Source organism: Chanodichthys erythropterus, chromosome 14 (assembly GCF_024489055.1).
Source record: "Chanodichthys erythropterus isolate Z2021 chromosome 14, ASM2448905v1, whole genome shotgun sequence".
NCBI classification, from domain to species: domain Eukaryota; kingdom Metazoa; phylum Chordata; class Actinopteri; order Cypriniformes; family Xenocyprididae; genus Chanodichthys; species Chanodichthys erythropterus.
In genome coordinates, this window is record NC_090234.1 from 9,528,703 (window position 1) to 9,555,087 (window position 26,385).

At 37.7% G+C, this 26,385-nt stretch overlaps 2 protein-coding genes across 7 annotated transcripts in view; both read left to right on the top strand.

The window, feature by feature from the left end:
- myo1b (myosin IB) overlaps positions 1 to 8,119 on the top strand; it is a 104,877-nt gene extending 96,758 nt beyond the window's left edge. For 2 of the 3 annotated variants that reach the window (XM_067408543.1, XM_067408545.1), the window contains 8 exons: positions 265 to 351; positions 3,418 to 3,492; positions 3,970 to 4,104; positions 4,222 to 4,328; positions 4,434 to 4,566; positions 5,514 to 5,666; positions 5,745 to 5,875; positions 5,948 to 8,119. In XM_067408543.1, coding sequence (XP_067264644.1) covers positions 265 to 351; positions 3,418 to 3,492; positions 3,970 to 4,104; positions 4,222 to 4,328; positions 4,434 to 4,566; positions 5,514 to 5,666; positions 5,745 to 5,875; positions 5,948 to 6,077 — 951 coding nt within the window. In that variant the 3' untranslated portion in view covers positions 6,078 to 8,119. The remainder of the gene's footprint in view (positions 1 to 264; positions 352 to 3,417; positions 3,493 to 3,969; positions 4,105 to 4,221; positions 4,329 to 4,433; positions 4,567 to 5,513; positions 5,667 to 5,744; positions 5,876 to 5,947) is intronic. The other variant, XM_067408544.1, reaches the window with a different exon arrangement.
- A 5,258-nt stretch (positions 8,120 to 13,377) lies between these two features.
- Positions 13,378 to 26,333, top strand: upp2 (uridine phosphorylase 2). Of its 4 annotated transcripts, none has more exons than XM_067410610.1 (8): positions 13,378 to 13,537; positions 13,626 to 13,697; positions 14,107 to 14,221; positions 21,191 to 21,349; positions 21,580 to 21,694; positions 21,943 to 22,152; positions 23,100 to 23,246; positions 25,078 to 26,333. In XM_067410610.1, the coding sequence occupies exons 2-8, from the start codon at positions 13,645 to 13,647 to the stop codon at positions 25,218 to 25,220; spliced, it is 942 nt and encodes a 313-aa protein (XP_067266711.1). In that variant the 5' UTR covers positions 13,378 to 13,537; positions 13,626 to 13,644; the 3' UTR covers positions 25,221 to 26,333. The 4 variants fall into 4 exon arrangements, with proteins under 4 accessions (XP_067266711.1, XP_067266713.1, XP_067266714.1 ...); XM_067410612.1 differs by lacking the exon at positions 25,078 to 26,333 and adding an exon at positions 23,970 to 25,071 and having other exon boundaries at positions 23,100 to 23,314; XM_067410611.1 differs by having other exon boundaries at positions 13,452 to 13,537; positions 14,060 to 14,221.
- The last annotated feature ends 52 nt before the right edge of the window (positions 26,334 to 26,385 follow it).

Below are 26,385 nucleotides of genomic sequence, written 5' to 3' on the forward strand. Positions count from 1 at the left end.
GTTGCACTCTTGCTTTCTTTTTATTGCTCCATTTCTCTTGTTCTCACTCATGTTTAGTTAACCCCATGAAAAGAAATGTGCTCTTCACAGGAAAACCTCAACAATGTCCATCTGTCTTAACCAACAGCAAACACAGAATGTCTTTACCAGCTGGTAATGGGATGCAGTTTTGTGTGACATGGACCTGGTGCTGCTGCTTTGCGCTCCGCTTTTTTCAGTTGATTCCCTCCTTTCTGCATTCATGCCCTTCTCCCTGTTTCACAGGCACGTAGAGAGCTCAAACGCTTGAAGGAGGAAGCCAGGCGTAAGCACGCCATCGCTGTCATTTGGGCCTACTGGTTGGGACTAAAGGTATCTTCCAACCATCAGTACTTGCCAGGCATTGAAATGAGTGGGAAGCATGCACATAAACTGCCTCTAAGTGTCACTTAACCAGCTGCTCTGCTTTGTACTAATAATATAATCTGACCCCATAGTTCAGTTCCACAGGTCCATTAGCATCCAAGTCAATGACATACATAAGTGTTGTCATAAGCAAGGCTGAAGTGTTAAAAAACATGCCACAAGGATTTAGATTCTGCTTTCTGGAGACACATGCAGTATCAAATCCGTTCTCATAATCCATGTTTTTAGAAAAGCTTCCTCTGGATAGATTCTTTTCCCTTCTGTTTTCCTAAAGACTGGCACTGGGCAAAATAGCTGTTAGCATGAGTCTGTGGAGGCTGCCTGATGATACGTCTGTCTTTTTGTCAGGGGCTGTTCCAAGGTCATTGGGTGTTCAGGTTGTACCACAGACATCTGTGGATGTGTATGGGCCGTCCTTTTGAAATATATTACCTGTCAGAGACTATAACTTCTTGCAGAAAGGCACTTAAAGTCCCCCTGTAGTCAATAATTGTATCCCTTAAAACTCATCTTTGCTCTCCAAAATTACTTATTTAAATGCTTTTTCATGTGAAAAAAAAAAAATCTTCTTGCCTTAAAATAGCTTGAATGTAACTCTACACCCTTGCTTCGTTTAGTAGATGTGGATTTATGAATATGCAAATCAGCCCCACCTCCACTTAATCACACCAGCTCAGAATACCTGATCATACCTGACTCAGGCAAGGCTGCAAAATGGCAAGTGGAAATACTGGTTTGCTTCAGCCATATATGTTTGAACCAGAAACTGATTCAGAAGAAGTGGAAGAGTGAATTATACAGGGTCGTCTACAAGTTGATGTATCAGAACAGTAATGCGTTTTATGAATGGCTCTTTACAACGTCGGATACATAATGGTTAACATGATTAGCCTTTTTTCTTGACCACGTTATCAAACAGCTAATAATGTTGCAAATGTTAAACAAACCATGTTCCCATCTCAGTCTCCTTCTTTAGAAATGCTTTGAACAACTTAGAACGTCAATGGAGAAAGGCATATAGTTCATAACATTGTTATATGCATCATATACATAATTCACCCGCTATATTGCTAACTGTACATGATTTTTCATATCAACAGAAAAATATACCATATATACCATATAAGCCAGGATAACCTGGCTTCTCTTGAGACTGCTTCAGAGCGGTTATAGTTAATGATATGCTAAAAACCGCCGGCACGTTGACGTGATTGGTAATAAGGTAGTTTTTGATGTAAAAAAACACCAGTGATTTCAAACTGTCTTTGGTTCACTGCAACTTTAAAGGTGCCAGAGAATTGAAAATTGAATTTACCTTGGCATAGTTGAATAACAAGAGTTCAGTACATGGAAATGACATGCAGTGAGTCTCAAACACCATTGTTTCCTCCTCCTTACATAAATCTCATTTGTTTAAAAGACCTCCGAAGAACAGGCGACTCTCAACATATTACCAACTGTAATGCAACAGTCAGGATCATTAATAGGTACGCCCCCAATATTTGCATATGCCAGTCCATGTTCAAGGCATTAGACAAGGGCAGGCAGTATTAACGTCTGGATCTGTGCACAGCTGAATCATCAGGCGTTATGCAGGTTAGCAAGCAAGGACAATAGCGAAAAATGGCAGATGGAGCAATAATAACTGATATGATACATGATATCATGATATTTTTAGTGATATCTGTAAATTGTCTTTCTAAATGTTTTGTTAACGTGTTGCTAATGTACCGTTAAATGTGGTTAAAGTTACCATCGTTTCTTACTGTAATCACTGAGACAAGACCGTCGTTATTTTCATTTTTAAACACTTGCAGTCTGTATAATTCATAAACATAACTTCATTCTTTATAAATCTCTCCAACAGTGTGAAATGTTAGCTTTAGCCACGGAGCACTATCAAACTCATTCAGAATCAAATGTAAACATCCAAATAAATACTATACTTACATGATCCAATAGGCTGCATGACGAACAAAGATCCATTTTCAGGGTTATATTAGCTGTGTGAACTTTGTTTATGCAATGCATTATAGAGTCGCAAGCTCGGGGGACGGGGAGCGCGAGGATTTAAAATTTAAAGGGGACACGCACAGAATCGGCTCATATTTAATGATGCCCCAAAATAGGCAGTTAAAAAAATGAATTAAAAAATCTATGGGGTATTTTGAGCTGAAACTTCAGACACATTCAGGGGACACCTTAGACTTATATTACATCTTGTGAAAAAGCATTCTAGGGCACCTTTAAGGAGAAAATACTCTGCAATGGTATTGATTAATGATTTTACACATGGTTTGTCTTAAAGCATAATAAAGACACTACATAGACATTATAAACAACATTAAAAAAACGTGATTTTCACCACAGGGGGTCTTTAATGGATTTAACAAAAATGCTTTCATAAAATTCTGTCCTTAATACAGTACATGGCCGACTATTTAATCAACCACGAGTTTTCACTTGCAAAATGATCTACAGGTTATGCCCGGCTTTGTTCCAGTAGTCAGGCTTGTGAGATGTAATACAGGCAGAGCAGAATGGCATGAATTTATCAATGACAAAAATGAGTAGACATGAAAACTTTGTCCCAGTAGATCAACCATAGGACAGCCATGTTTTCGGTCTGTTGCTGTGTGCCTGTCCTGTCTGCATGCTGCTCCTAATATACAGTTTGCTTTTGTTAAGGCCTATATTGTGTTTTGTCTCCACTGTTTTTGTTTGTTTTAACTGTGTTTTGCTGTCATTATTGATTTTGTGTCTGGTTTTAGGGTTGACATCAAACTTAAGTTCTGTGAAATGGTTATGTATAGAAGTATGACTGTGGATCTCTCATGGTTTCACAGCATCAGTTCTCTCATCTTTGCTTTCCAGTGTGCTTGCCTTTAGGTGTTAAGACCCTGTTTGTCATGAATCTCTTGTCTGTCCAGATAGTGTCCTGTCCCATCCCTGCTCTCATCACAAGACTTGGTCAATACAAAGAATTAACTATTTGAACCCACTTTTTCACAGGTCCGTCGGGAATACAGGAAGTTCTTTAGAGCTAATGCTGGCAAGAAGATCTATGACTTCACCATTCAGAGAATTGTAAGTGACTTTTTACAAGTAGTCTGTCTTGTTGGTAAGCCAATGTTTACCTTATGATTTGCCACAAGCTGTACATATTAGGTATTTACTATTTGTGGCAAGTTCAATAGTCTTTTGATGGAGAACATTGTTTGCTTATACTTTGTAAAGCCAAAGTGCAAAGTGCTTAATTTTTTTTTTCACTTAATTTTTTCACTATTCCATATATATTTGGATGTTACATCCAGTTATCATGCAGCTAATAACAGCAGAAAGAGGAATTCTTCGCCTGCTTAGTCTTTGTATAGAATGAGTTCAAATTAACTAAATTAAACATTTAGTTGACTTCATGTGACCCTACGCAGTGTAAGAAATAAATAATAAAACTAGTTAGTGCTACCCCTAGGAAATGTTTTTCTAAATGTTCTCTATTTCATCATTTTTTGGAGAAGAAAGAAAATACTCCCATACGGGACTGATGTGAGTTTTTGTCTACAGATGCAGAAGTACTTCCTTGGCTTGAAAAAGACGATGCCTTCCATGTCACCGGTTGATAAGAGCTGGCCAGCTCGGCCCTACGGTTTCCTGGATGGGACACATCAAGAGCTCAGGAGGGTTTTCCATCTGTGGAGGGTCTGTGTCATTAGACAACTCTGTATATATATAAAATGAACTGATAAGACCTTTGTCATGTCAATTTTAAATGAATAATAATCTAACCATCTATCCTCATGGTGTCCTTCTATTTAGTGTAAGAAATACCGCAGCCAGTTCACAGAGGAGAAGAAGGCTACCTATGAGGAGAAGCTTGCAGCCAGTGAACTCTTCAAAGATAAGAAGGCCTTGTATCCTAGCAGGTAGGAAAAAAGCAGTTCACCTACGTTCCTTTATGTAATTTACCTACAGAAACGTGTATCTGCAGTGTTGCAGTTTATTGCAATGTGATGTCCTCTGCTTTACAGTGTGGGTCAGCCTTTCAAAGGAGACTATGTGGAGATAACCAAAAACCCAAAGTACCAGAAACTAAACAGCTTGGTAGAGGATAAAGTTCTTCTTGCAGATGTGGTCAGTAAAATCAACCGTGCCAATGGCAAGGTGAGTACAAGTAGCCCTGTTCTGATAAAATTAGCCTCACAACAGATAAATGACTCACTGCCCAAATAGTCAATCAAATCGTTGTGCTGGCATACGGAGACTTTTTTGCCAAATTTCCATCATTATGATAAAACGTTATGGCACATGTAATTTAGATACTAGGTATCAAGAGAGGCTAATTATCACAAAACCAGCAAATAATCTTGAAAAATGCAAGTACTAGATCAGACTCTGCTTACAAATCTACAAATTTTGAATGATCGTCCAAAAGCAAAACATCTCTACATTTGCACAAAGGAAAAAAGGACAAGTAGAATACTGTATGGCGGATGTTTTTAGAAAATTTTTAAATATTGCTCGTCATTCTTTGACATTTGTCCAGTTTCATGGAAAAGGCTTAAGCCTAGTCCCAGTCTTAAATGCATGTTTGAGCTGTCTGAAACAAAAGCAACTTGCACTGACATATTAAATTATATCAATGCCATTGTTTTGTCTCAAGATGCACATCACCAGTAATGTGTTTTCTAAGGTGTGTTTATAAAAGGTACTTAAATGTCCTAATTAAACAAATACATTATCCTGGCTTAATCTAAGCCTTGTCTGAAAACCGGGCCATAGACGTTCATTTTACAGTTTTGTGGATTGTTTTCTCCATTAAATATAAAGACTACATACATGCAGCAAAAGGAAATTGCATCTGCAGAAAGTGCCTATTACAATTTTTTTTCTTCATGTAAACTGTCTGACTTCAATATTTGAGTAAATTTTCCCCTTTTTATTTCACTATGAAGTAACTTATTCCAAAGTCATCAGATTGCAACATTATTTTGTTTGACAGAAATAATGTTCTAACCCTTAAAAGGTCAAGTGAGGTCATTTTCATCCTTTCTGTCTAAATTATACATTTAAAAAACTTTACATTTAAAATCTACTGAATGACTTCTTAGGGAGCTCCAAGAATTTTCCTCCTGACCAAGAAGAGCTTGGTTCTGGCCGATCAGAAGACAGGCCAGGTGAAGGCCAGTGTTCCCCTGCTGGACCTCAGCAGTGTTTCTGTGAGCACACAGAGCGATGGCTTTTTCGCCCTTAAGCTCAAAGAGGTACAACATAAAACAACTCATCTCACATAAAGGGCACCATGTGAGTCAGGACCACTACTGACCGTGCTTTCTCTTTAGGGTGCTATGTCTGCAGCCAAAGGTGACTTCCTGCTGAGCAGCGACCGACTGATTGAGATTATCACCAAACTTCATTGCACCGGTGCAGCTTCAGCTGACAGGAACCACATCAATATTGATATTTCAGATGAGTAAGTGTCCAACATTTCTGTGCATCTTATTTCCTTAGTATCATTCTTGTAACTTTTCTCTCTCCCTTTCAGGTTCTTAGTGCAGTTCAAACAGGACAAAGTGTGTGTAAAATTCATCCAGGGTACACCAAAGAACGGCAATGGTGTTGCCTGCAAGCGTAAAAACAACCGTCTTCTGGAAGTGTCCGTTCCGTCACCGTAAGGAGTGATCAGCTCAGCCCACTGCAGGGATGTCATCTCTGAGATTCTTCACCCTCCCCCATCCCATAATGATCGTGCAATTATGTTGATCCTGTCATTGTCATTTCTGACTCTATAGTCTAATTAGCATTTTTTTGGCACCTGCTTTTACTGTTTCCCTTTAACAGTTAGGTGGAAGTCCGTTGTTCTCTCTTCCTAATTCTTGGGACTCTCAAGAATTAGCCTTGAATTAAAATAACAATAAAAACCATTATGATTTCAACTAGATGCTTTCTGGCCAACACTGGCAGAAGATTCTCTTGGTGAATCTCACCTCATTCTTTGCTCAACTAATTTTAGTTGACATGCTCTGGGTGAAAGTATGTAAATGGAGATGCTGAAAGGTTTTGTTGAGCTGTTAGAAAGAGGCTGAAAAGCTACAACATTTATGATTGCACTTTTTCACTGGGGTGGTGATCAGGAAAGACTGGTTGCTTGATGTTTAGTTTTCTGTTCTATTCTCATCTTGTTTCTCTAGTGCACAACAGTAATTTATTTGAAAAATACTCCTCTGACTTTTGCCAAATGATAAGGCATTTTGTGATCCAGATTCTTGTGCCATTTAGCTGTTCCTCTCCAGGAGAAAGACTTTATTTTGTAGACGTTATAGTGCAGACACTTTATTTAGAAGCCAAATAATGATTCAGTTTTATGATAAATGCCAAACAATATCATTTAAATCCTGCTTTTTAGTATGTATTATGTTCATCAATGCTTACTTTATTTTTTACATACATTAAATTATCATGAAAACCACTTCCCCACAATTTTAACATGTCACTGAAATGCAGTGTACTATTCCCGCATTGTTCATACATATTCATGCAGTTCATCATTAGAATTCACAGGACCTAAAGGCAGTCCACAGCCTGCATTTAGAATGGAATCCCCAATGCTCTAAAGATCTCCCCTAAAAAGTAGGCACTATATATATATATATATATATATATATATATATATATATATATATATATATATATATATATATATATATATATATATATATATATATATATATATATATATATATATATAAATAAAAAAATATGGAAATGCCTCCATGCAGCAGGAAGACTTGATTCTCACATCTGGGATTACTTAGACCCGTAGTTAAGACAGTTTGTGAGTGCTCATTTCAGAAGGCCTCGTAGAAGAAAAGCTGACACTAATAACCAGAACGTTAAAACCCTGGCTGGTACGATCTTTGCTAAGTCCGCTTCAGTGAGTCCCTTTACTTAAAGCTGCATGTACATGAGCTGTAGAACTTGTGTGGACCTTGTATGGAAGGAGGCTAATAATAGTATGTGGTATTTGTTGTCCTATAGCTGTATCTTGGCAAAATCTATATGCTTTTTTGCCACTGGAATGTGGGCTGCATCATTTTATTTTTGGCTTGCTCACATATGCTAATAATAAATGCAGTGTTTTTCTTAAGGTCTGACCCACATGTTTTTTTTGTTTTTGTTTTGTTGTTTTTTGAGTGCAAGCAGCAATGCATTCATTGGATGTAAGGCCCACGGTGTGCTCTGTATATGCCGTTCACCAAGATTGTGGATGATACTTTTTTCAGTCGTATTTAATGTGATATTTTCTCACAGTTTTAGTGGACTTTTGTATTCCTGAATTTCTGAAGACAAGGCCCGCCAAAATAACTAACTCTGCTTCTGCTTCAGTTCCACTATGCTTAAGTTTAGTAACTTAGTATGCACTAAGTTTAGAGGAGGGGGTTATATTCCTCTTCAGTACAGGACAATTGTGGAAGCTGAATTATTTTATGATCTAAGATTCTGCATTGTGTCCGTCTTTCATGCAGTAAGCTCTGGGGTCGTCTCCTCTTTCATGTCAGGAGTTTGAATTGAAAGAGAGGAAAATATTTGTTGTATGCATTGTGTGCCTAAATGTAATCTGTTCTGAATGAAAACAAAAGTGTTTCATCAAGTAAGTGTAATAAATGACAAGTAATCTTTTTTTTTTCTTTCTTTCTTTTTTTTTTTAATTAAAGCAATAAATAAATGATTTTGGATAATCAGTGTTGGTTTGATAATTGTGTATTGTGATCTAAGATGAATGAGTCAGAATTTTGAATGCGTTTAAAAATATTTTCTTTATATATCAGTCCTACGCATTGGACATGATCAGCTGGAGTTATCAGCTATACAATTTAGCTTAATTATATGTACAATATCTATATTAGAAAGCAACTACAAAACTTGAATGCATCAGGGGCCTATACTTCCAGCAGTTTTAAGAGTAGTAACCATTTAATACAGTATGGGTTGGGCAAGAGTTTGAGAATTTGTATCCTTTCAATAAATGAGTTTAAATGGAAGGTTAGCACTCAAAAAATATTAAATGATTAACTTCAGTACTGTCAATATAAACCGTTATACTATCAATATAAACAGCAACACAAAGTGTCCACCACATTATGGTAAATGTGTATAGAAAGATGAAATTAAAAATGTTTACAAGTTACATTTTTAATTTAATTAAATCTCATTTAACTTTTTTTTCCTTTCTTATATACCAATTTCCTTTATTTTCCCTTCTCTAATAACAATTTTGCCTAATCTTTTTTACAATCAATTTGAACTCAGGAATTCTGTTTACAAGGCGTTCTCAAAGCAATTATGAAAGGTGCATGACCCTGCAGAACACTCATGTATTTGCCAAACTGACTAACATCACTGATTAATTTCTATCTGGGACTGAACTTCCAACTTGCAATTTAGTTGTAGTAATAGTGAGTATAGATTTTCAACCATGTGACCCATCAGAACCCTTATTACATCAATATCAGAGGTTAAAACCCCAAGGAAATTTAGTTTTATGGACACATTATGTACTTTTAGTAGAAAAGTAGCCTACGTATAACAGAGAGAGAGAGAGATCCCTTTTGTCTGTTTGCAGCTCAGTCCAGATGTTTTCCATCACATCTGGAGAGTTGTCCCAGGTTGAATTCCGTGGCTTGAAGAGACTGCTGGTGGCAGGTCTCTGTGGAGCAGGCCTTGACAGATTGTGGATGTAGTGTTTAAAAATAGCACCCAACTGCAGAGCTGCCCTCCCATGGTTCCCACCATTGTGCAGTCTGGGAACACAGTGGAGGGAGGCTAAACCCCCTGAAATAGGCCATCCCATAGACACACTCAGTATTCCTGAGTTTGATAGCTCAGCCCCTAAAATCCTGTGATTTAATTGTGCTATGTTATGATTGTTCAACGTGCATTAGACCTGAGCAGTGTTTTCTATTTCTTTTAGTAGTCAGCAATGTTTCAGGTAAGAGTAGCGCCCACAGTCAGGAGGCCTGCCATCAGTCTTCAACCAGGAAAATCCTCTGTGGTAACCAACTGCCATAGTCCACCCATAGTATTTTCCCTAAGCTCTGTGAATTTTATTGATAATCCTGATTACACCTACAATAACTGAGGATAGTCATTGAGTTATTTACATGACTAAGCCTACCTATGCTCTGTAGCTTCAACCGTGATGTTTGTGAATGAAAAGCATACTCTACTTCTTAATCGCCAGCTATCAATATGAGCTGCGCGGACCTCTGACACCCTCTTGTGGATAAATTAGAGGCGCTGCAACTGTTGCTTCAGAACAGATTAACCATTTAATTTAATTTCATTTTTTTTTTTTTTTTTTTTTTTTTTTTTACAGTTTGTTTAGACTTTTTGCAAAAGAATATTTTCCATGAACATGGCCATTCTCATTAGAATTTGCTGCGCTGGGAAAATTAGTGACTTTGCGCTGAAAACTTTGAGGAACATCAGCCATGTTTTACACAATTGTGCAGTGAAACATTTTTAGTTGTTGTCCAACCACCTATAAGAAATCCTAAATAACAAAGACCCTGTTTACACCTAGTATTAAGATGCGTTTTGGTCGATTGGATCATAAGTAGACGAGGGAGACACATTCTCGTTTGAAACGGGTATTCCTGCAATACCGGATGCTGCGGGTTCAGGACCGCATATAAGACCTTTTCTTTTTTCTTTTCTTTTTTTTTAAATAATATTTGGATATATGTTTGGTTTATGTTGAAGTGTGTGGGACATGGCAAAAAAAAAAAAAAAAAAAAAAACATGCTCGCTGATTATGATCTGCGCTGTTATTAATACTTATCCACTTTTTCATGAGAAATGCTGTCCAAATGTCCCGTTTTTAATGATGACGTCTAAAGTCCCCGCCAAGTAGTCCTTTTTAGCAATTTGTTAGCAACCGCCGATTTTAAGACACAGTAAAAGTTTAAAAAATCACAAGTGGGTTATAACTGGTGTGTTTTGTCATAGATCGACACGTGAAAGTATTTAGAGGCTTTGTTAACCACAGACCTTATTTCAGGTGATTTACCAAAAACCCATTACAGTTTTTTTCGATTGCTAAACGACAGTGGGCACAATTGGAGTCACATGTGCAAAACTCTAACTACAGTCTGCACAGCAGCAGTTCATGTGGACCAAACTCTAGTTCGTTTTTCATTGCTTGAACACAGTTTTCAAAACTCTACACACTTATCCCATGACTTTAACCACAACCTGCACAACACTGTGGATTTACAGCACTTTGTTCAAATGCAAACACACTGCTGTCAAAACTGTGAACCACACATTCAAAACAGAATAGATTTCAGCCTTGTGCCTTTCAAACATTGCAATTTCAGCTGAAAGGCTAAGCAGGTGTCTTGTTTTAGACTTGTTAGTGAACACACACACACATATATATGTAACTCATTACTGTAATTCCGTAAATTACTACAGACTATTGAAGCAAACTGCTAATTTTCATTTACCTTAAAGAATTATGTTATAAAAATTTAAATAAATCATGTGAAAGAATGTCATTCTTTTCTTTGAAGAAAATATCACTTTGTATGAAGTCACTGAAATTGTTCAAAATGTAAAGATGAAAAGTTTGTATTTTCTGTGTTGTGTTTGATGCTAGTGTTTTTACTCTCAGTGTGTTCTGAGTGACAGTGTGTGTTATCTCAGTGAGGGTTGTGCACAGTGTTTGGCAGCACTGAGCCTGTTTTGAGCCATGTGTTAACTGTTTAGCTCAGGTGACTGTTGGTAGTGCAGACTGTAGTTAGAGTTTTGCACATGTAGCTCCAGTTGTGCTCACAGTCGTTTAGCAATCGAAAAAAACTAAAAAAAAACAAAATAAAAAAAACAGACTTGACCTCAAAATCCAACAATTTGTCACAAAATGATAACAGATCCATGTTTGTCTGAAGTCCAGCTGTTTCTTTGAATTGCAGTGATCCATTTGCTTTTTTTCTGTTGCTTTCTGCTTTCTTGCTTTCTGAGAGGAGGCAACGTCTCCATCGCTATGATTGGATGTAATTGGTTATGATTGGATATGATTGGTTTGTGTGATAAATCCTGTTGACGTGCGTGTTCCGTTCAGTTTGACTGAACAAATGATGGCATCAATGGGAAGACTAATTGAGAAGTAAACAAATCACCCAGTTAGATATCACAGCTTTATGTCACGTCAAATCAAACTTTAAATGGAATGAAAACATGATGACTGCGGGATTTTTAGTGCAATCAGCTTGGTGAAATTAAAAATACATCTTCGTGTCTGTGACAGACGGTGTTTACGGAGCATGACTGATGATCCAAAACAGCCAAGTTGACAATTAAAAAGAAAAACATCAATACACAAATAAAATATATTGTTTAAATTATTATTGCCTTTAGTTATTATTTTGGAGTGAATGCAGAAATGCTTAAAACACTAACTTGATGAGACTTGGTTTTGATAAATAGAACATTTATTACCTACAATACATTGTTAATGTAAAATTACAAAATAGAATTGTCTTTGGTTTCTTTCTTTTCTTTTTTGATGTAATGTAATGTTCATTTAACAAGGAAGATGTGTCAATGTTAAGAGTAATGCATGAATTTACATTGATTCATAAATAAAAAAATGTGCCTCATTTCAGAACATCACTGCACGCCACTGATTCCAAGAATCAGAATCTTTGTCAAGACAACATAATAGCATTTCAGTATGTTGGCTTTCTCAAGCCATGACCGTGAATTATAACGTTATAGCTTCTAAATTTTAAATTGTTACATCTTTGTGGTTTTTCATGATAAAGCATATGGATAAAATAACTTGAGAGTACTGTGAGCAATGTGAAAATAAATGTTTAGGATGTAAAGTACACAGTGTGCTTTTCAAATTCAGTTTCATCTTGTTTTGCTTTGACTTAATGTGTAATCTATTGAACAGCTGTTGCAAAACCCTGTGCTGTATGCAGATGGAGGTAAATACACACTTACCATGTAGACAAAGTGTTGTGATCTTGTGTTTTTTCCACTTACAGATTTTTAATGTACTTGCTCAATAATGGAATTTTATTTTATTTTAGAATGTAGCTTTAAGAGATAAAGGTGATTATATTGGCTGAAAGACCTTTTAATGGGTACTTTGTTCAGTGCCTACAAATTCATTTTATGAATTCACATGCTGTCTTAACAACCTAAGTACAAACTTTAATGTCTTATATAATGTATAATGATAGCAATGAACATTTTATTACTCATGCCAGTTATGATGTCTCACATCTGGAAGACTGATATTATATCCTGAATCTGTTTCACAGAGTTCAAAATTGAACATTTTTACAACGTAACTGAATCAACACTGAACTGACTTCAGCTGAACAATGACACTATTTTCTTTTGGAGCTGCTGTATAGCATTATTAAATCATTTTTCTTTTATCACTCTAAATGCTGCTTTTGATCAATCCTAATTAACAACCAAGGATCAAGAACATAGGCAAATGAGCACAGGGAGAACCAATCTAAAACACACTAAAACTAAACAGAACTAAACAACTGTTACACACTCTGCAGTGAGTGTCAATATTTTCTTAAATAAATGAACACGTGAACAAAATTGTTTTAGCATTGAGTTTTTCTAGCTCTATTGATTATGTTACATAATCATTCAAACACTGATTCAGTCACCATCTAGAACTTTTACACTGGATGGGTTGGAGAAGATGATGAAGTCGTCAAGGTCACTATCAGTTACCAGGATACAAGAAACATGTTTAGATAAGCTAAAAACACACACACAAACATCAAACCGTGCACACATTTTAAATTCATCTGTGTTCAGAGGTGATGTTGGCACAGTGCTGCATCTCGCTGTAGAGCATACGTCTATTTGTTAACATATCACAGGAGATCAGTAACCAGTTGGAGACAGAGGGAGCAGGTGCTACACCTCCCTCTATAACCAATCAGTGAATACTGGGCTCTGTATAAGAGCTTGTCTTAGGGGGACACATTTTTATTCTACAAAGGTCCTGATGACAAAGATCTGCATAGTAAAAGGGCAAAAAATTAGCAGTGGAACAAATCAAAAGGATTTTCTTGAAAGATACAACTGCTGCCAGGTACGAAAATGGGATATATTCTAAATATTTGTTCTTCCTATCTATCTGTGAACATATAATGAATTTATATTTTACCGCTTTCTTGCAGATTGACGAGAACTGCAATCATGGCTCCTATTTTACTGAACAGCATGGGAAATGAACACAGCAGTTACATTCAGTAAGGAAACTATAATTTACTCAGAAATCATGCATCTTTAACAGATCAGATATGAGTAGCTGGACACTGTCTGTTTGATAAATGTGTAAAGACTTCATGTTTGGGCTTGTTTGGGTCTTTGGAGATACTGGGTTTGGATCAGTTCTGATGTCTAAATAGTCAGAATATTGAGAAAATGTGATTGTTTCTTTGCAAAGATATTTTAATGAGAAATTCTTCTTGTTCTCTTGACTTTATTCTATTTCTAAAGTATTTTTTCATCATTTTTTTCTCAGTTTTTTTAATTAAATACTTTGATACTTTTTGAGTAAATATGAAGTTATAAATATGAGTCATATGAGTTATAAATATTTGTTTTTCAGAGTCTATTCTCTTATTCCACATCAATAACAGATGTGATGTGTCACAGACAGGTTGAGTATGTGAAGAACCCTCACTTAGATGGCATGGAAGAGGACATCCTGTACCACTTCAACCTGGGCACTAAGACCCATGATCTGCCCCAGATGTTTGGGGATGTGAAGGTGAGTACAGTAAGTCCTGACCACGTGAGTTAGGCTACTTGTACATCTACATTAATCCAGATATATTTGAAAATGCATTCTTTTCTCTATTGTTTTGACCTTATTCTGTCCACACTAAAACAGATTCTTTGTCCTGCGAAAACTGAACTTTTTGAAGATACTATATCAAGTGGATACATTTTTATGTGACGCATATTGCACCATGCAGATGTCTATGGTTATGCTGGCATTGTTGTGCCTGCTATTTACTTTCATAATGTTGTTAAAAATAAATGTTATTTTGTACAATCTTCATATTAAATTCCTGCAAAAATGACAGATACTTTACACTGCTGTCCTGAGTCAAAAGATGAGGTTAATTGCGTTTTAGACCATACATGGAATAGTGATTGACTCGCACTATCGTGCCATGATAATAGTATGCAAGCTTTATTGTGTTTGGTTCCCTGTATCATCTCAGTGGGCTTTTATTACATTTTACACATGCGCTGATTCACATGCTGTGAACAAGCAACTTTTGAAAAATGCTTAAAAAATGCTAATATGGAGTTTTGAAATGAAATGTCTCAGGTTACGTATGTAACCATAGTTCCCTGAGAACCAGGGAAGGAGACTCTGCGTTGATTAACGCTTTGGGGAATGTCACATGACCCAGGTGTCTGAAAGCAACTATCCAATCACTCCAATCCCTATTGGCCGGCGACAGCCTATGACGTAATATGGCGCAACCCGGAAATATAAAAGGAGCGCCTGGAGAAACAGAAGACATCTATCGTCTTGAGGGACTGTTCTGCAAGCAGGCAGCCCGGAGCATGGCAAGGAAACGCAGAGTCTCGTTCCCTGGTTCTTAGGGAACTATGGTTACATATGTAACCTAAGACGTTCCCTTTCGAAAAGAGAACTCGCTTTGCGTTGACTAACGCTTTGGGGAACAATATACCCACGCCGCCATGCTTGAGGAGAGTGCATGCCAAAAAATATGGCTGACAACGTCGAGCAGTTTCGAAGGAAACGCTTAGCAACTCACCTTCGGGTCACACCAGGCTGCCAGCCCTGTCTGAGTAAAGAATCTCCATAATGCATTCTTCACAGAAGAGAGCAGGTAAGAGTGACTGCAGGAAGGCAGGAGCAACTCAGACCCATGCGTAGAGATGGGCATCCTGGAGAGCGGAACTCAGCTGAGTTCTATAAACCCTCATATTGAGGGGAGTACAATCCACTCATCCTAGGATCTACTCAGTGCTTAATTAACGTGCTGAGGAGGCTGTGCGCTATTAAAAACCCTGACCAGGGGAGCACAAACCAGCCTAAGGCTGAAACTTAGGAGGAGGCCTGGTTAGGCCTACCACCATGATCAGCTTAGGGAGCTAAGCACTATTAAAAACACAACCCTGAAAGGGAAGTACAAAGCTCACCTAATAGGTAGACCATGCAATGGGCACATATTCATGCCGAGGCCGAGAAGGGGCCTACAACATGATAGTAGTTATGTAAAAACAGAAGTCTATACAGAAAGTGGCCTGATTTTAAGGGCCACCCTGAACATCTGTCTTGATTGGGTAGACAGAAAACTTAAATTGCAGCAAAAGAAGCTGAAAGTGCCCTCAAAACAATCCACCTAACACAATCCAACGAGCAGTGTACTCAGTAAAAGCACCTTTTACTCTTTAAGCAAGAGGAGTGCAACTTATGCCAACATGTATTAAGGAATAACCTTAACGGACATGTGGTATCAGCTCATGGCAGTGTTTAGGCCCTAAGGATGATAAACAACCCGACAGAGGAGGTTGGATTTATCACTTGGGCCTCTGGCCAACAAAATTGTATACAGATAATTCTCAAAGAGAAATACACCCAAAAATGCTCCAGTGTGTTCGAAAAGGCGGCCCGTAGGCAGGGGCGGTTTCTTCATTAGGGCAATTGGGCGACGCACCACCAAAAGTGAGAAAGGGATGGATTTTTTCAATCACATTCAACCACAGAGTGACGCTAGCTGTCACTGCTAGGCTGTTTGTTCTGCCTCTGGATGTAGTCCAATCAGCGTCGAGTCACGCTCTGTGGAGTACCGCCTCTTTTTGGGCATTTCAGTCTGGCGGAGATTTGCCCCGAGTGCTCCCATAGACTTCCATTCAAAGAACTTTTTTTTTGAACTGCAGGCACTGCAATGCAATCTCTATGGGTTCCGGGAGGGCTCGCACTAACGTGCTTTCGTCATCATACGTAACCTTAACTTGTGCAGCGATTGGTAGAAACGAACATACCTCTATTAATATTTTTTTTTAAGCTGAAGTGACATCCAATAATTTCCTCAGTGCATAACTTACATTTATTTCACAGACATATTCTCCATCTGTTAATGTTAGAAAGTCGAGAAAATATTTCCATTTTGCAGTCAGGCGTGGACGAGCTTCATAGACGAGCTTCAGCAAGCACAAACTTCCATGAACGAGCGCCCCCGCGCGCATGCGCGCCAAACATACAGAGTTCAATGTGGTAAAATACATTTTGTTAAAAATATTTGTTGTTGAATTTTTTTTTTTTTTTTTTTTTGCGAACATAATAATTATGCCATATGTAGAATTTCGAACCTACAACTAAGTGTATTTGTACGATAGCAGTAACTGTGTAAAGTGATGTTGTAGAGTAATCAAAATAGCCTAATAATCTGTTCTTTTATTTTTATTTAATTTAATTTTTAGTTTAGTGTATTTAACTTCTGCTTTAAAAAACATTTACAATTTTGGAATAGTCTAGGCCTAATGTGATTTGACCCCCTTTTTGCACATAATATAGCATATAGTACAAGGTTACATTCATGTTTGTTTTTATAGCCTTCAATATGAACATTGTTTCAAGGACAATATTGGGCAGGATGTGAAATAACAGTTTTTTTAATTAAATACAGATTTTTTTTTTAGATCCCAGCCCTATGGCATGCTTTAAATACTGAATTTTCCCTGTTTTAGATAAGCAGTAATGATACATTATTATATCACTTGTTAAATGGTTATTCAACAATTAGCCTATTCATTCCTGCATTTCTAATTTTTTTTTTTTTGCGCCCCCCCAATAATTTTTTGCACCAGCCGCCACTGCCCGTAGGCCTAGCAACCTCTAGGACACACAGCGTAAGTCTCGTGGACGTTTCTAGGAGCATAAAAGATCCACCCTAGGCTCTAGGTGGCTCTTAGCTCAACTAGAGTAGAAATAACACTCAGAGAGGCAAATGTAGGTTAAACCGAACCTCAGTAAGGTTTCACTACCATACTCCACCTGAGAGGCTAACCACTCAGAATACTCAGTAAAAGCACCTTATTACTCTCATAGCGAGAGTAGTACATGACTGAACTCCACATGTTGCACCGGAGGCCGAAGTAGGCCTACCTAGTAAAAATATGGCATCAGCAAGTGGCAGCCATAACCAGACCACCAAAAAGCCAAGTATTAAAAACTTTCTCAGAAGAAATACATAGAACGCTGCCTGATTATGGCCTATCCATCGGGGTGGGGCATGGCCCTTTTGAGGTGGTTCACCTTACCTGACACAATCCAACGAGCAGTGTACTCAGTAAAAGCACCTTTTTACTCTTTAAAGCAAGAGGAGTACAACGCATGCCAATATGTATTAAGGAAGGCCTGGAAGGACCTATAACCTCAGACACGTGGCATCAGCTCGTGGCAGTGTTGCCCTTTTATTGGATTCACAAGCATCCTGCCAGTATGTCAGCTAAAAAGGAGGCCTATAGGGCCTACAAACTCAGCAACAAGTGGCATTCAGCCCGTTTGTCCATATAACACATACTGTGCCAACATGTAAACTAAAAGGAGGCCTTATTAGGGCCTACCATAGTAAACACGTGGCATCAGCCAGTCCAAGACCATATCAACCATCAGGCCATGCATTCAATGGAAAACCTTTCACGCACTATTTAGAATGCACATTACACCACCAAACTCCACGAGAGGCCTGCTCAACAGAGGTGGGGTGTGGCTGATGGTGGAATGGTTTCTCGGATTCCCAGGCATCCTGCCAACAAGTCAGCTAAAAAAGGAGGCCCCGCGGGGCCTACAATCTCAGCAACAAGTGGCGTTCAGCCTGTTTGCAGAATAAAACACAAACTGTGCCAACATGTTAACTAGAAAGGAGGCCTGTTGGGGCCTACCATTCTAATGACATGTGGCTTCAGCTCGTGAAACACTGTAAACTATGTGAGCAAACTATGATCAGCTTAACAGCACTTGTTAGAAATACAATTGCTAACTAGAAGGAGGCTAAATAACCATAAGAGCCTACAATCAAAGTTATATGCAATATAGCTGTTAACAAGATCAAAAAAAGGGAGCTAATAGAAACCAGCTTTTCTCAAAAAGTCGTTCTATACTACCCAGAGTATGCAATCCAACAGGTGATGCACTCAGTAACACCAATAAACCTACTAAATGGGAATATTAGGTCACCAATGTCTCCAATAGCGGCTACATGAAAAAGCCTGCTATTATGAGAACGGGTGCTAACCTGTGGCAGCATAAGTAAGCTCACATATGATGTAGGGCAAAAGTCTAGATCTTCAAAGCAAACACAATGCTTTGATGTATATGCTATTTCCAAAGAGGAAAATAATTTTCTCCATACAGATTCTCAAAACTGTACTGAGCCATAGAGGATGGAATGCTAAACACTAGCAACATCAACTCAAACTTGATTAAAGAAAACAAGTGGCTCAAGTTTTCCATAGCATAAAAGTTCTAGAAATTGGGGTCTAGCACACACAGCATGACCACCTGAGATAACAGCATCAGGAAGTCTAAAAACAGTCTACAACCTAGCTGTTAAACTCAACAATTGCACCTACAAAACAATGGGATAATGGGCATACGGCCTAACAACTCCCTCGGGAGGAGGCCAGAACTAGGAACTATATAACCTGACAAGGGATAGTATACATGGGGTTATAAGTAAATAACACACCTAACCTAGCTCTAGCCTGGCCACTAAGCTATGGGCCTTCTTACAGGGCCACAAGCCTAGTGAAGCCTGGGCTTCACCTCCAAATCTCATGGATAAGAGAAAGAAAGTGAAGCTCACATGCAAACAATGTCAGGCGGCCGATTAAGGCCGACCTAAACATACATATTAACTGAAGTGACGAGTGCCAACTCAAACTACTCTAGAAAACAGCAGATGAGAAGCTACTCTAAACAACATGTGGCTAAGAGGTGGCCATTTTGTGGCCTGCACAATATATACTAGCCAGCCTATCAACTTCAGTTTGCCCAAAAAAACCCTAATTTTTCTGACTACATGCTCAGAAAACTATACAGGAAAATAAGGACTTATTTTAAACACATAAAATATAGACCCTCCTGCGGCTCCTAATGCTCCTAAACGCAGAGATCAAAAAGGAATGGAAAGTCATGGAACCTGCTGCATTAATGGACAGAAATGAACCTCTCATTGAGCCGTCCACGCGGCCCCTTTCTTAACGCGCTCTCATGGCAGCCGCAGCCCACCGAGAAGCGTGTCCCAAACACACAACAGCTCCGCACGCACACAACAGCCAGAGGAGCGTTCGCCGCCGGACGCAATGACGTCAAACACGAACGTCATCGTCATCCAGTCATCCTCGTCAGTCCCGGGGAATCCGAGAGAGAGACAACTTTCTCAAACTTCCCAACGAGCTCACCTGCGAGCCCTATGATTGCAGCCACTGTAATGCCTCAGCACAAACGGGCCCAGAATCATCAGGCACAGATGCAGGCACCTCTTCCCTCGGGAAGAGTGCCAAACGAGAACGGAGTGTCCCGATAGGGAGACGCTCACAGTAAACAACAAAAAAACACAAAGACAGCGCCGTCAAGCACTGTCTATGCGCGCTCCTCTCCAGACAGAAAACACCCAGAAAATGTGTATATCAAGTGTCAAACCCAGGGACATGGATAAACACACTCTCTTGAACGTTTGTAAGGCATATATATAAAAACCCTACCGGAGTTGGTATAGTCGCAATCAGAGAGAACAGGACCGAAGGACAATAAGATGTCTTCTGTTTCTCCAGGAGCTCCTTTTATACTTCTGGGTCGCGCCATATTACGTCATAGGCTGTCACCGGCCAATAGGGATTGGAGTTATTGGATAATTGCTTTCAGACACCTGGGTCACGTGACGTTCCCCAAAGCGTTAATCAACGCAGAGCGAGTTCCCTTTCAAAAGGGAATGGGCATCTTCAAATGTAGACCTAGCCATAGACAGTAGATTTAAGGTTAAATTAAATTAAATACTCTTGAAGTAAGATAATCTTTAGGACTGTACAGAGTATGATTGATGAAACTGATGATGTTTATAAGGGTTGATGTATAGTCAGCCTGTCATCATCACAAAATCAAAATCCTGCATACTCAAACTCTTGCTGATGCATTATTTTCATTTATTATTTGGATAATAAATACTAACATAAATAAATAAGAAATATTTATTTGAGCCAGAATTATTTTATTTGGACAGCTATGTCAGAAAATCAGTTGCCTGAGACTACTTTGATTTAGCAGCATTATTTTTCACTAATCCAATGGACCAGTTCTTGCCTGAAGATCCTGAAATGTGTGTAGTCTGTTACCATTAAATATATACAGAAAGTAAATATGCCTTTTGAGGAGCAGGGAGGATAATAGAAAGGATGATTGACTTATTATAGAAGGGTATTATTCCAAAAAGGGGACTTTATAGTGCAAATATGAATTAGAGTGAGTGAACTCTTATTTTCTTCTCCATTAAACCAAGATTTAAGAGTAGTAATTTTCTGATTAAGACTTCTTCTTGAGTTTATATTAGTAAAGAGCAAGACTTTAAAATTTAAAGTCCATAGAACAAAATAAAAGTAACATGTTGCAGATAGTTTAATGCAAAATGTTACTTTTGGTAGGAAAGTGAATAATTTTGCTCTATTTTTCTTTCTGTCATCTCTTCTGTAGTTTGTTTGCGTTGGCGGAAGTCCTAATCGGATGAGATCTTTTGCCCAGTTTATCCATGAGCAGCTGGAGCTGCCTGGCAACATTGCAGACATCAGAGATATCTGTGAGGGAACGGACCGATATTCCATGTATAAGGTTGGACCTGTGCTGTCCATTAGTGTGAGTGCAACTACCTACAACATTTTAGCGTTGTATGGAGAACTAGTGGTCAGACTTACTGAATAGGCTATACAGTATGCATAAGCCATATATTTACAACAATTAATGATCTGATGAAACATGGTTTCATTAGCATCATATAATCATCAATCATATAATCTGTAGTGGGCCAGCATCACTTTTTTTCTCTTGCATCATAGTTGATGTATTCTCCATTATGTCTCTGATAGCATGGAATGGGCGTTCCCTCCATCTCCATCATGCTGCACGAGCTCATTAAAATGCTCTATCATGCTCGTTGTCGTGATGTCATAATCTTTCGCATTGGCACGTCAGGCGGAGTTGGTGAGCACTTCCTTCTTTATTGTTGAATTATAAAGCACAAATACAACACCCTAAGGAAGCAGTTTTAATTTTAATGGCACTTGTGGAGACTCAAAACTTTAATCAATAAATCAATCAATCAATCAATTCTGAAGCATTACATATGAAATTTAAACTGCTGGATGGAGGGGGATATAAAGTATATTGGTTTTCTACACTATATTCTCTGGAAAAAAAGTTACATTTTTCCTTTTCTTTTTAACACACAGGTCTGGCTGCAGGTACCGTAGTGATCACAGATAAAGCTGTGGACTCTTTCTTCAGGCCACAGTTTGAGCAGGTGGTTTTGGGAAAGGTAATCATCAGGAGCACAGAGCTAGATGAAGATGTAGCCCAAGAACTGCTGCAGTATTCATCAGAGCTTCCAGATATTCCCACTGTTATTGGAAACACAATGTGCACACATGACTTCTATGAAGGTAAGTTTTTGTATTTTGTTTTATTTATAAGCCCATACTGGGTTTGGTCCTGTAGCTCAAACATAGAGCATGCTGCTAGCAATGACAAAATTCCCAGTGAAATCATGAAGTGATCAAATGTATTGAATGCAAGTTGCTTTGGATAAAAGAGTCTGCCAAATGCACCCAACCATAGTTTATATGTCAGACTTGCCTAACAATTGCTTAAAGGGTTAGTTCACCCAAAAAATGAAACTTCTGTCATTAATTACTCGCCCTCCTGTCTTTCCAAACCCGCAAGACCTTCGTTCATCTTCAGAACAGAACTTAAGACTTTAAAATAGTCGACGTGACTACAGTGGTTCACCCTTAATTTTATGAAGTGACAAGAATATTTTTTTGCGCAAAAACAAAACAAAAATAACAACTTTATTCAACAATTTCTTCTCTTCCATGTCAATCTCTTATGCTGTTCTTGTAGTAAACACAGTGCAGAGTTTCCGGGTTCTACGTCAGAATAGCGACTCATAATTGACCGGCTCCTGCAAAAGACTGATGAATAAAGTCATTATTTTTTTGTTTTGGGCACAAAAAGTATTTTTATCACTTGATAAATTTAGGGTTGAACAACTGTAGTCACGTGGACTATTTTTAACGATGTCTTTACTACCTTTCTGGGCTTTGACAGTGGTGGTTAAATTGCTGTCTATGGAGGGGTCAGAGAGATCTCGGATTTCATCAAAAATATCTTAGTTTGTGTTCTGAAGATGAACGAAGGTCTTACGGGTTTGGAACGACATGAGGGTGAGTAATTAATGACAGATTTTCATTTTTGGGTTAATTAACCCTTTAATCATGACTGTATTTACAGTCCATCACAAGCATTCAACAACAAATGTCCTGTGATCTATATCTGCTTTTGAAGACAGCACACCTCAGACATACCTCACTTCCTTTTCTTGTTGTAGGTCAGGGGCGACTGGATGGAGCCCTGTGTTCATTTTCCACTGAAGAAAAGTTAGAATATCTGAGGAAAGCCAACGAGGCAGGTGTTAGGAACATTGAGATGGAATCCACTGTCTTTGCCGCCATGTGTCGTGTCTGCAATCTTAAAGGTACCCCAGAAGTTTACATTGTCTGTTGTCATCATCACTACTATAACACAGAGTACCAGTGTAAGCAGGTATGCACCCCTGATATTTAAACTGACGAATAAGAAATATTAACAAAAAAAAAAAAAAAAAAAGATAAATGCAAATTTTTTTTTTCTTTCTTTCTTTCTGTCTTTCTTTCTTTCTTTCTTTCTTTCTTTCTTTCTTTCTTTCTTTCTTTCTTTCTTTCTTTCTTTCTTTCTTTCTTTCTTTTTTCACTACTACCTGGTGAACTGTTTTTGGTTCTGCTGCCTTTGGGCTGTTTATAGAGGGCATAAAGAAAAATAATTGTCAGAATAAACTATTGTGAGCCCATAATTGAGCCTATAATTGAAACTACTGCAGCACTTAATTCACTGACACTGTTTCTGAATCTTAAGTTTTTACTATATTTATAATGCATTAAGCACTATATGAATACTTGACTTGAAAAGATACAATATTTTTATATAATATTAATTTGTATGACTTTAACTGGTTTTTCACTTTCAAATCGCATCAAATCTTTGATCAACTCAGAGAAAGCTCAAATCAAATATAGTGACTGGCCAGTACCATTTAACCTCATTGGTGCTTGTTTCCTGACATCATGACATTAAAGAGATAGTTCACCCAAATATGACATTCAGTAATTATTTACTCACCCTAGTGTTATTCTAATGTTGTATGATCTTCTTTGTGTTTCAGAAGAAAAAAAGAAAAAGAAAATTAAATAAATAGTTGACCCAAAAATGAAAGCTGTTTTTAATTGTACATCTACATTTTATCTCATCATTCAGTACCTTTATGGCTTCCATGAAATATCAAATTGTTTATTTTTATTTTATTTATTTTAATAGGGACAGTGCTCATCAATCATCAGCCAGACAATGTAAATAAGCCAGAGTTAGCCCAACATGCTAATTCTCATCTGTTGCTCCTTGCCAATTGGCAACCTACAATTTAAAAAAAAAAAACATGGTCAATTATCACAAATAAAAATCACAATTATCCACTTTTGATAAAACATATGTCAATATTAAAACCTTAAAACATTAACATTAAAGACATTAAAAGTAATGATTCAAAAAACAACACACGCACACATACAAACAAAAACTGAACAAACCTCAAAACAGTATCATATAAAATCTAATACATACTGTACATTATCACTTCTAAAGATAATAATGGAAGTATCAAAAAAAAAAAAAAAAAGATTTATTTACACATGATTAAAAGTTTGATTTGCTTTTTTAATTTATATTTAAATGTTGAATAATTTATCTCTTAACTCAATTGGTAAAGTTTTCCAATAATGAATGGCTCTAACTGAAAAAGACTGATCAGCTAAACGTAACAATTTAACGTGTCTAAGTTGTACAACATAGTCTTCTCTAGTAGTTGCTATGCAACTATTATATGCATTATAAACTGGCTTAATGGGGGAGGTGCATGTCCATTTAAAATGTTAAAAAATCAAGCAAGCATTAGAAAATTATTTAATATTATCAAAACTCAATAAATTGTATTTTTATAAATGTAACTGAATAGATGTAAAGGGATTCAGTTGATTATAAAATTGTTGTGCTTCCTTGAGACCAAAATATGTGATCTCACTTATGTTTAACACACTAAGATCTCCATTTGTGTTTCATGGAAATAAGATAAGGTTACAACATAATTTTATCTTTGTGTTAAGTATAGTATAGTCATGCTTTACTGCTTTCAAAGTCTCACTCATAACTGCTTCAAGCCGCATTGAATTACCTCAAAACTACTTCAAAGTGGTTAATTGCATGATATTTTCTTGCAGCTGCAGTGGTGTGTGTGACTCTGCTGAACAGGTTTGAGGGGGACCAAATTTCTACACCTCATGATGTTCTTCTGGAATTTCAGCAGAGACCGCAGCGCCTTGTGGCTCATTTCATCAAGAAACGCCTTGGACTCATCTCATAAAAATCTGTAATGAATGTCTACAGTGTACATAATACTGTTCATAGTGTGTTTGTGTTATTTAAAGGTGACATTCACATTCTCAAACCATCCTCAGCTGACCTCCTAACATTTAAAACCAATGAACATACACCTCATTTGTGTATTTTTTTGTATATTATAACTTATAAATCTATATGATTTAAATTATATGTAGTAAGCTTATCAGCTTATTGGAAATAAGCTAAATAAATGATGTGAAGTTCATGAAATGAGTCATGAGGGTTTGTACTTTAACTCCTGAATGTACTTGGCTGCAGGCTCTAGCTCCAGGGTGGAACTCTCCACTGGCAGGAGGTCCGCCCCAGGAGTGGGCTCTGGCTCTGTGTCCAGGGTAGGCGTTGGCTCAGATTCGGGGTCTGTAGCGGGTGTGGGCTCAGATTCTGTATGTAATGTGTGTGAGTGGCAATCACAGTCTTCCACCTTACCCATGGTGAAAGAGGAACCACTCTTGACGAGCACTAACTTGACAAAATCCTCCCTCAAGGACCATCAATAGGCAAGGGGACTAATTGTTTTAATTGTTCATGTAATTCATTCCAAAAAAAAAAAAAAAAAAGTAATCAGAAAGTGGTTGGGGTAGCTAGGTCCCAAAAAATAAAAAAATCTCTCGTGTAGTCCTCGAGGGAGCAATTATCCTGGGTGAGGAGGAGGTGAATGGCCGCAAGATCCATAAATCCTTTCTAGGTCCACTATTCTGTTACAACAGAGTTGAAGCAAGAAGAGGAGAGGTTGATCTTGATGAAGCACTAAACTTGTATTTTTAACCAAAGCAACAAGTTGAAATCTCATAATTAAATGGAAATTACAACATGTCAGGAATACACCTTTAAACATAAGACATATTGAGGAACTAAACTAGACACAGGTACACATAATCGGAAACCATGGAAACAAACAAGAAAAGGAAAAAAAGGAAACAGAAATACACAAAGAAAGTTAATTTTGTTCTTTAAAATTGTTCTTTAACAAATCTTAATCTTAAGCCTGTCAATAACAAAAAACCAAACACACACACACACACACACACACACACACACACACACACACACACACACACACACACACACACACACACACACATACACACAAAGCACAAAAAAAAACCTACTTTCCTGTCTGTGATTTA

Coding starts and splice junctions, on each gene's coding strand:
- upp2 (XM_067410610.1), top strand. CDS start 13,645: ATGGCTCCTATTTTACTGAACAGCATGGGAAATGAACACAGCAGTTAC. Junction 14,222..21,190: donor AGATGTTTGGGGATGTGAAG/GTGAGTACAGTA, acceptor TCTCTTCTGTAG/TTTGTTTGCGTTGGCGGAAG. Junction 21,350..21,579: donor GACCTGTGCTGTCCATTAGT/GTGAGTGCAACT, acceptor TGTCTCTGATAG/CATGGAATGGGCGTTCCCTC.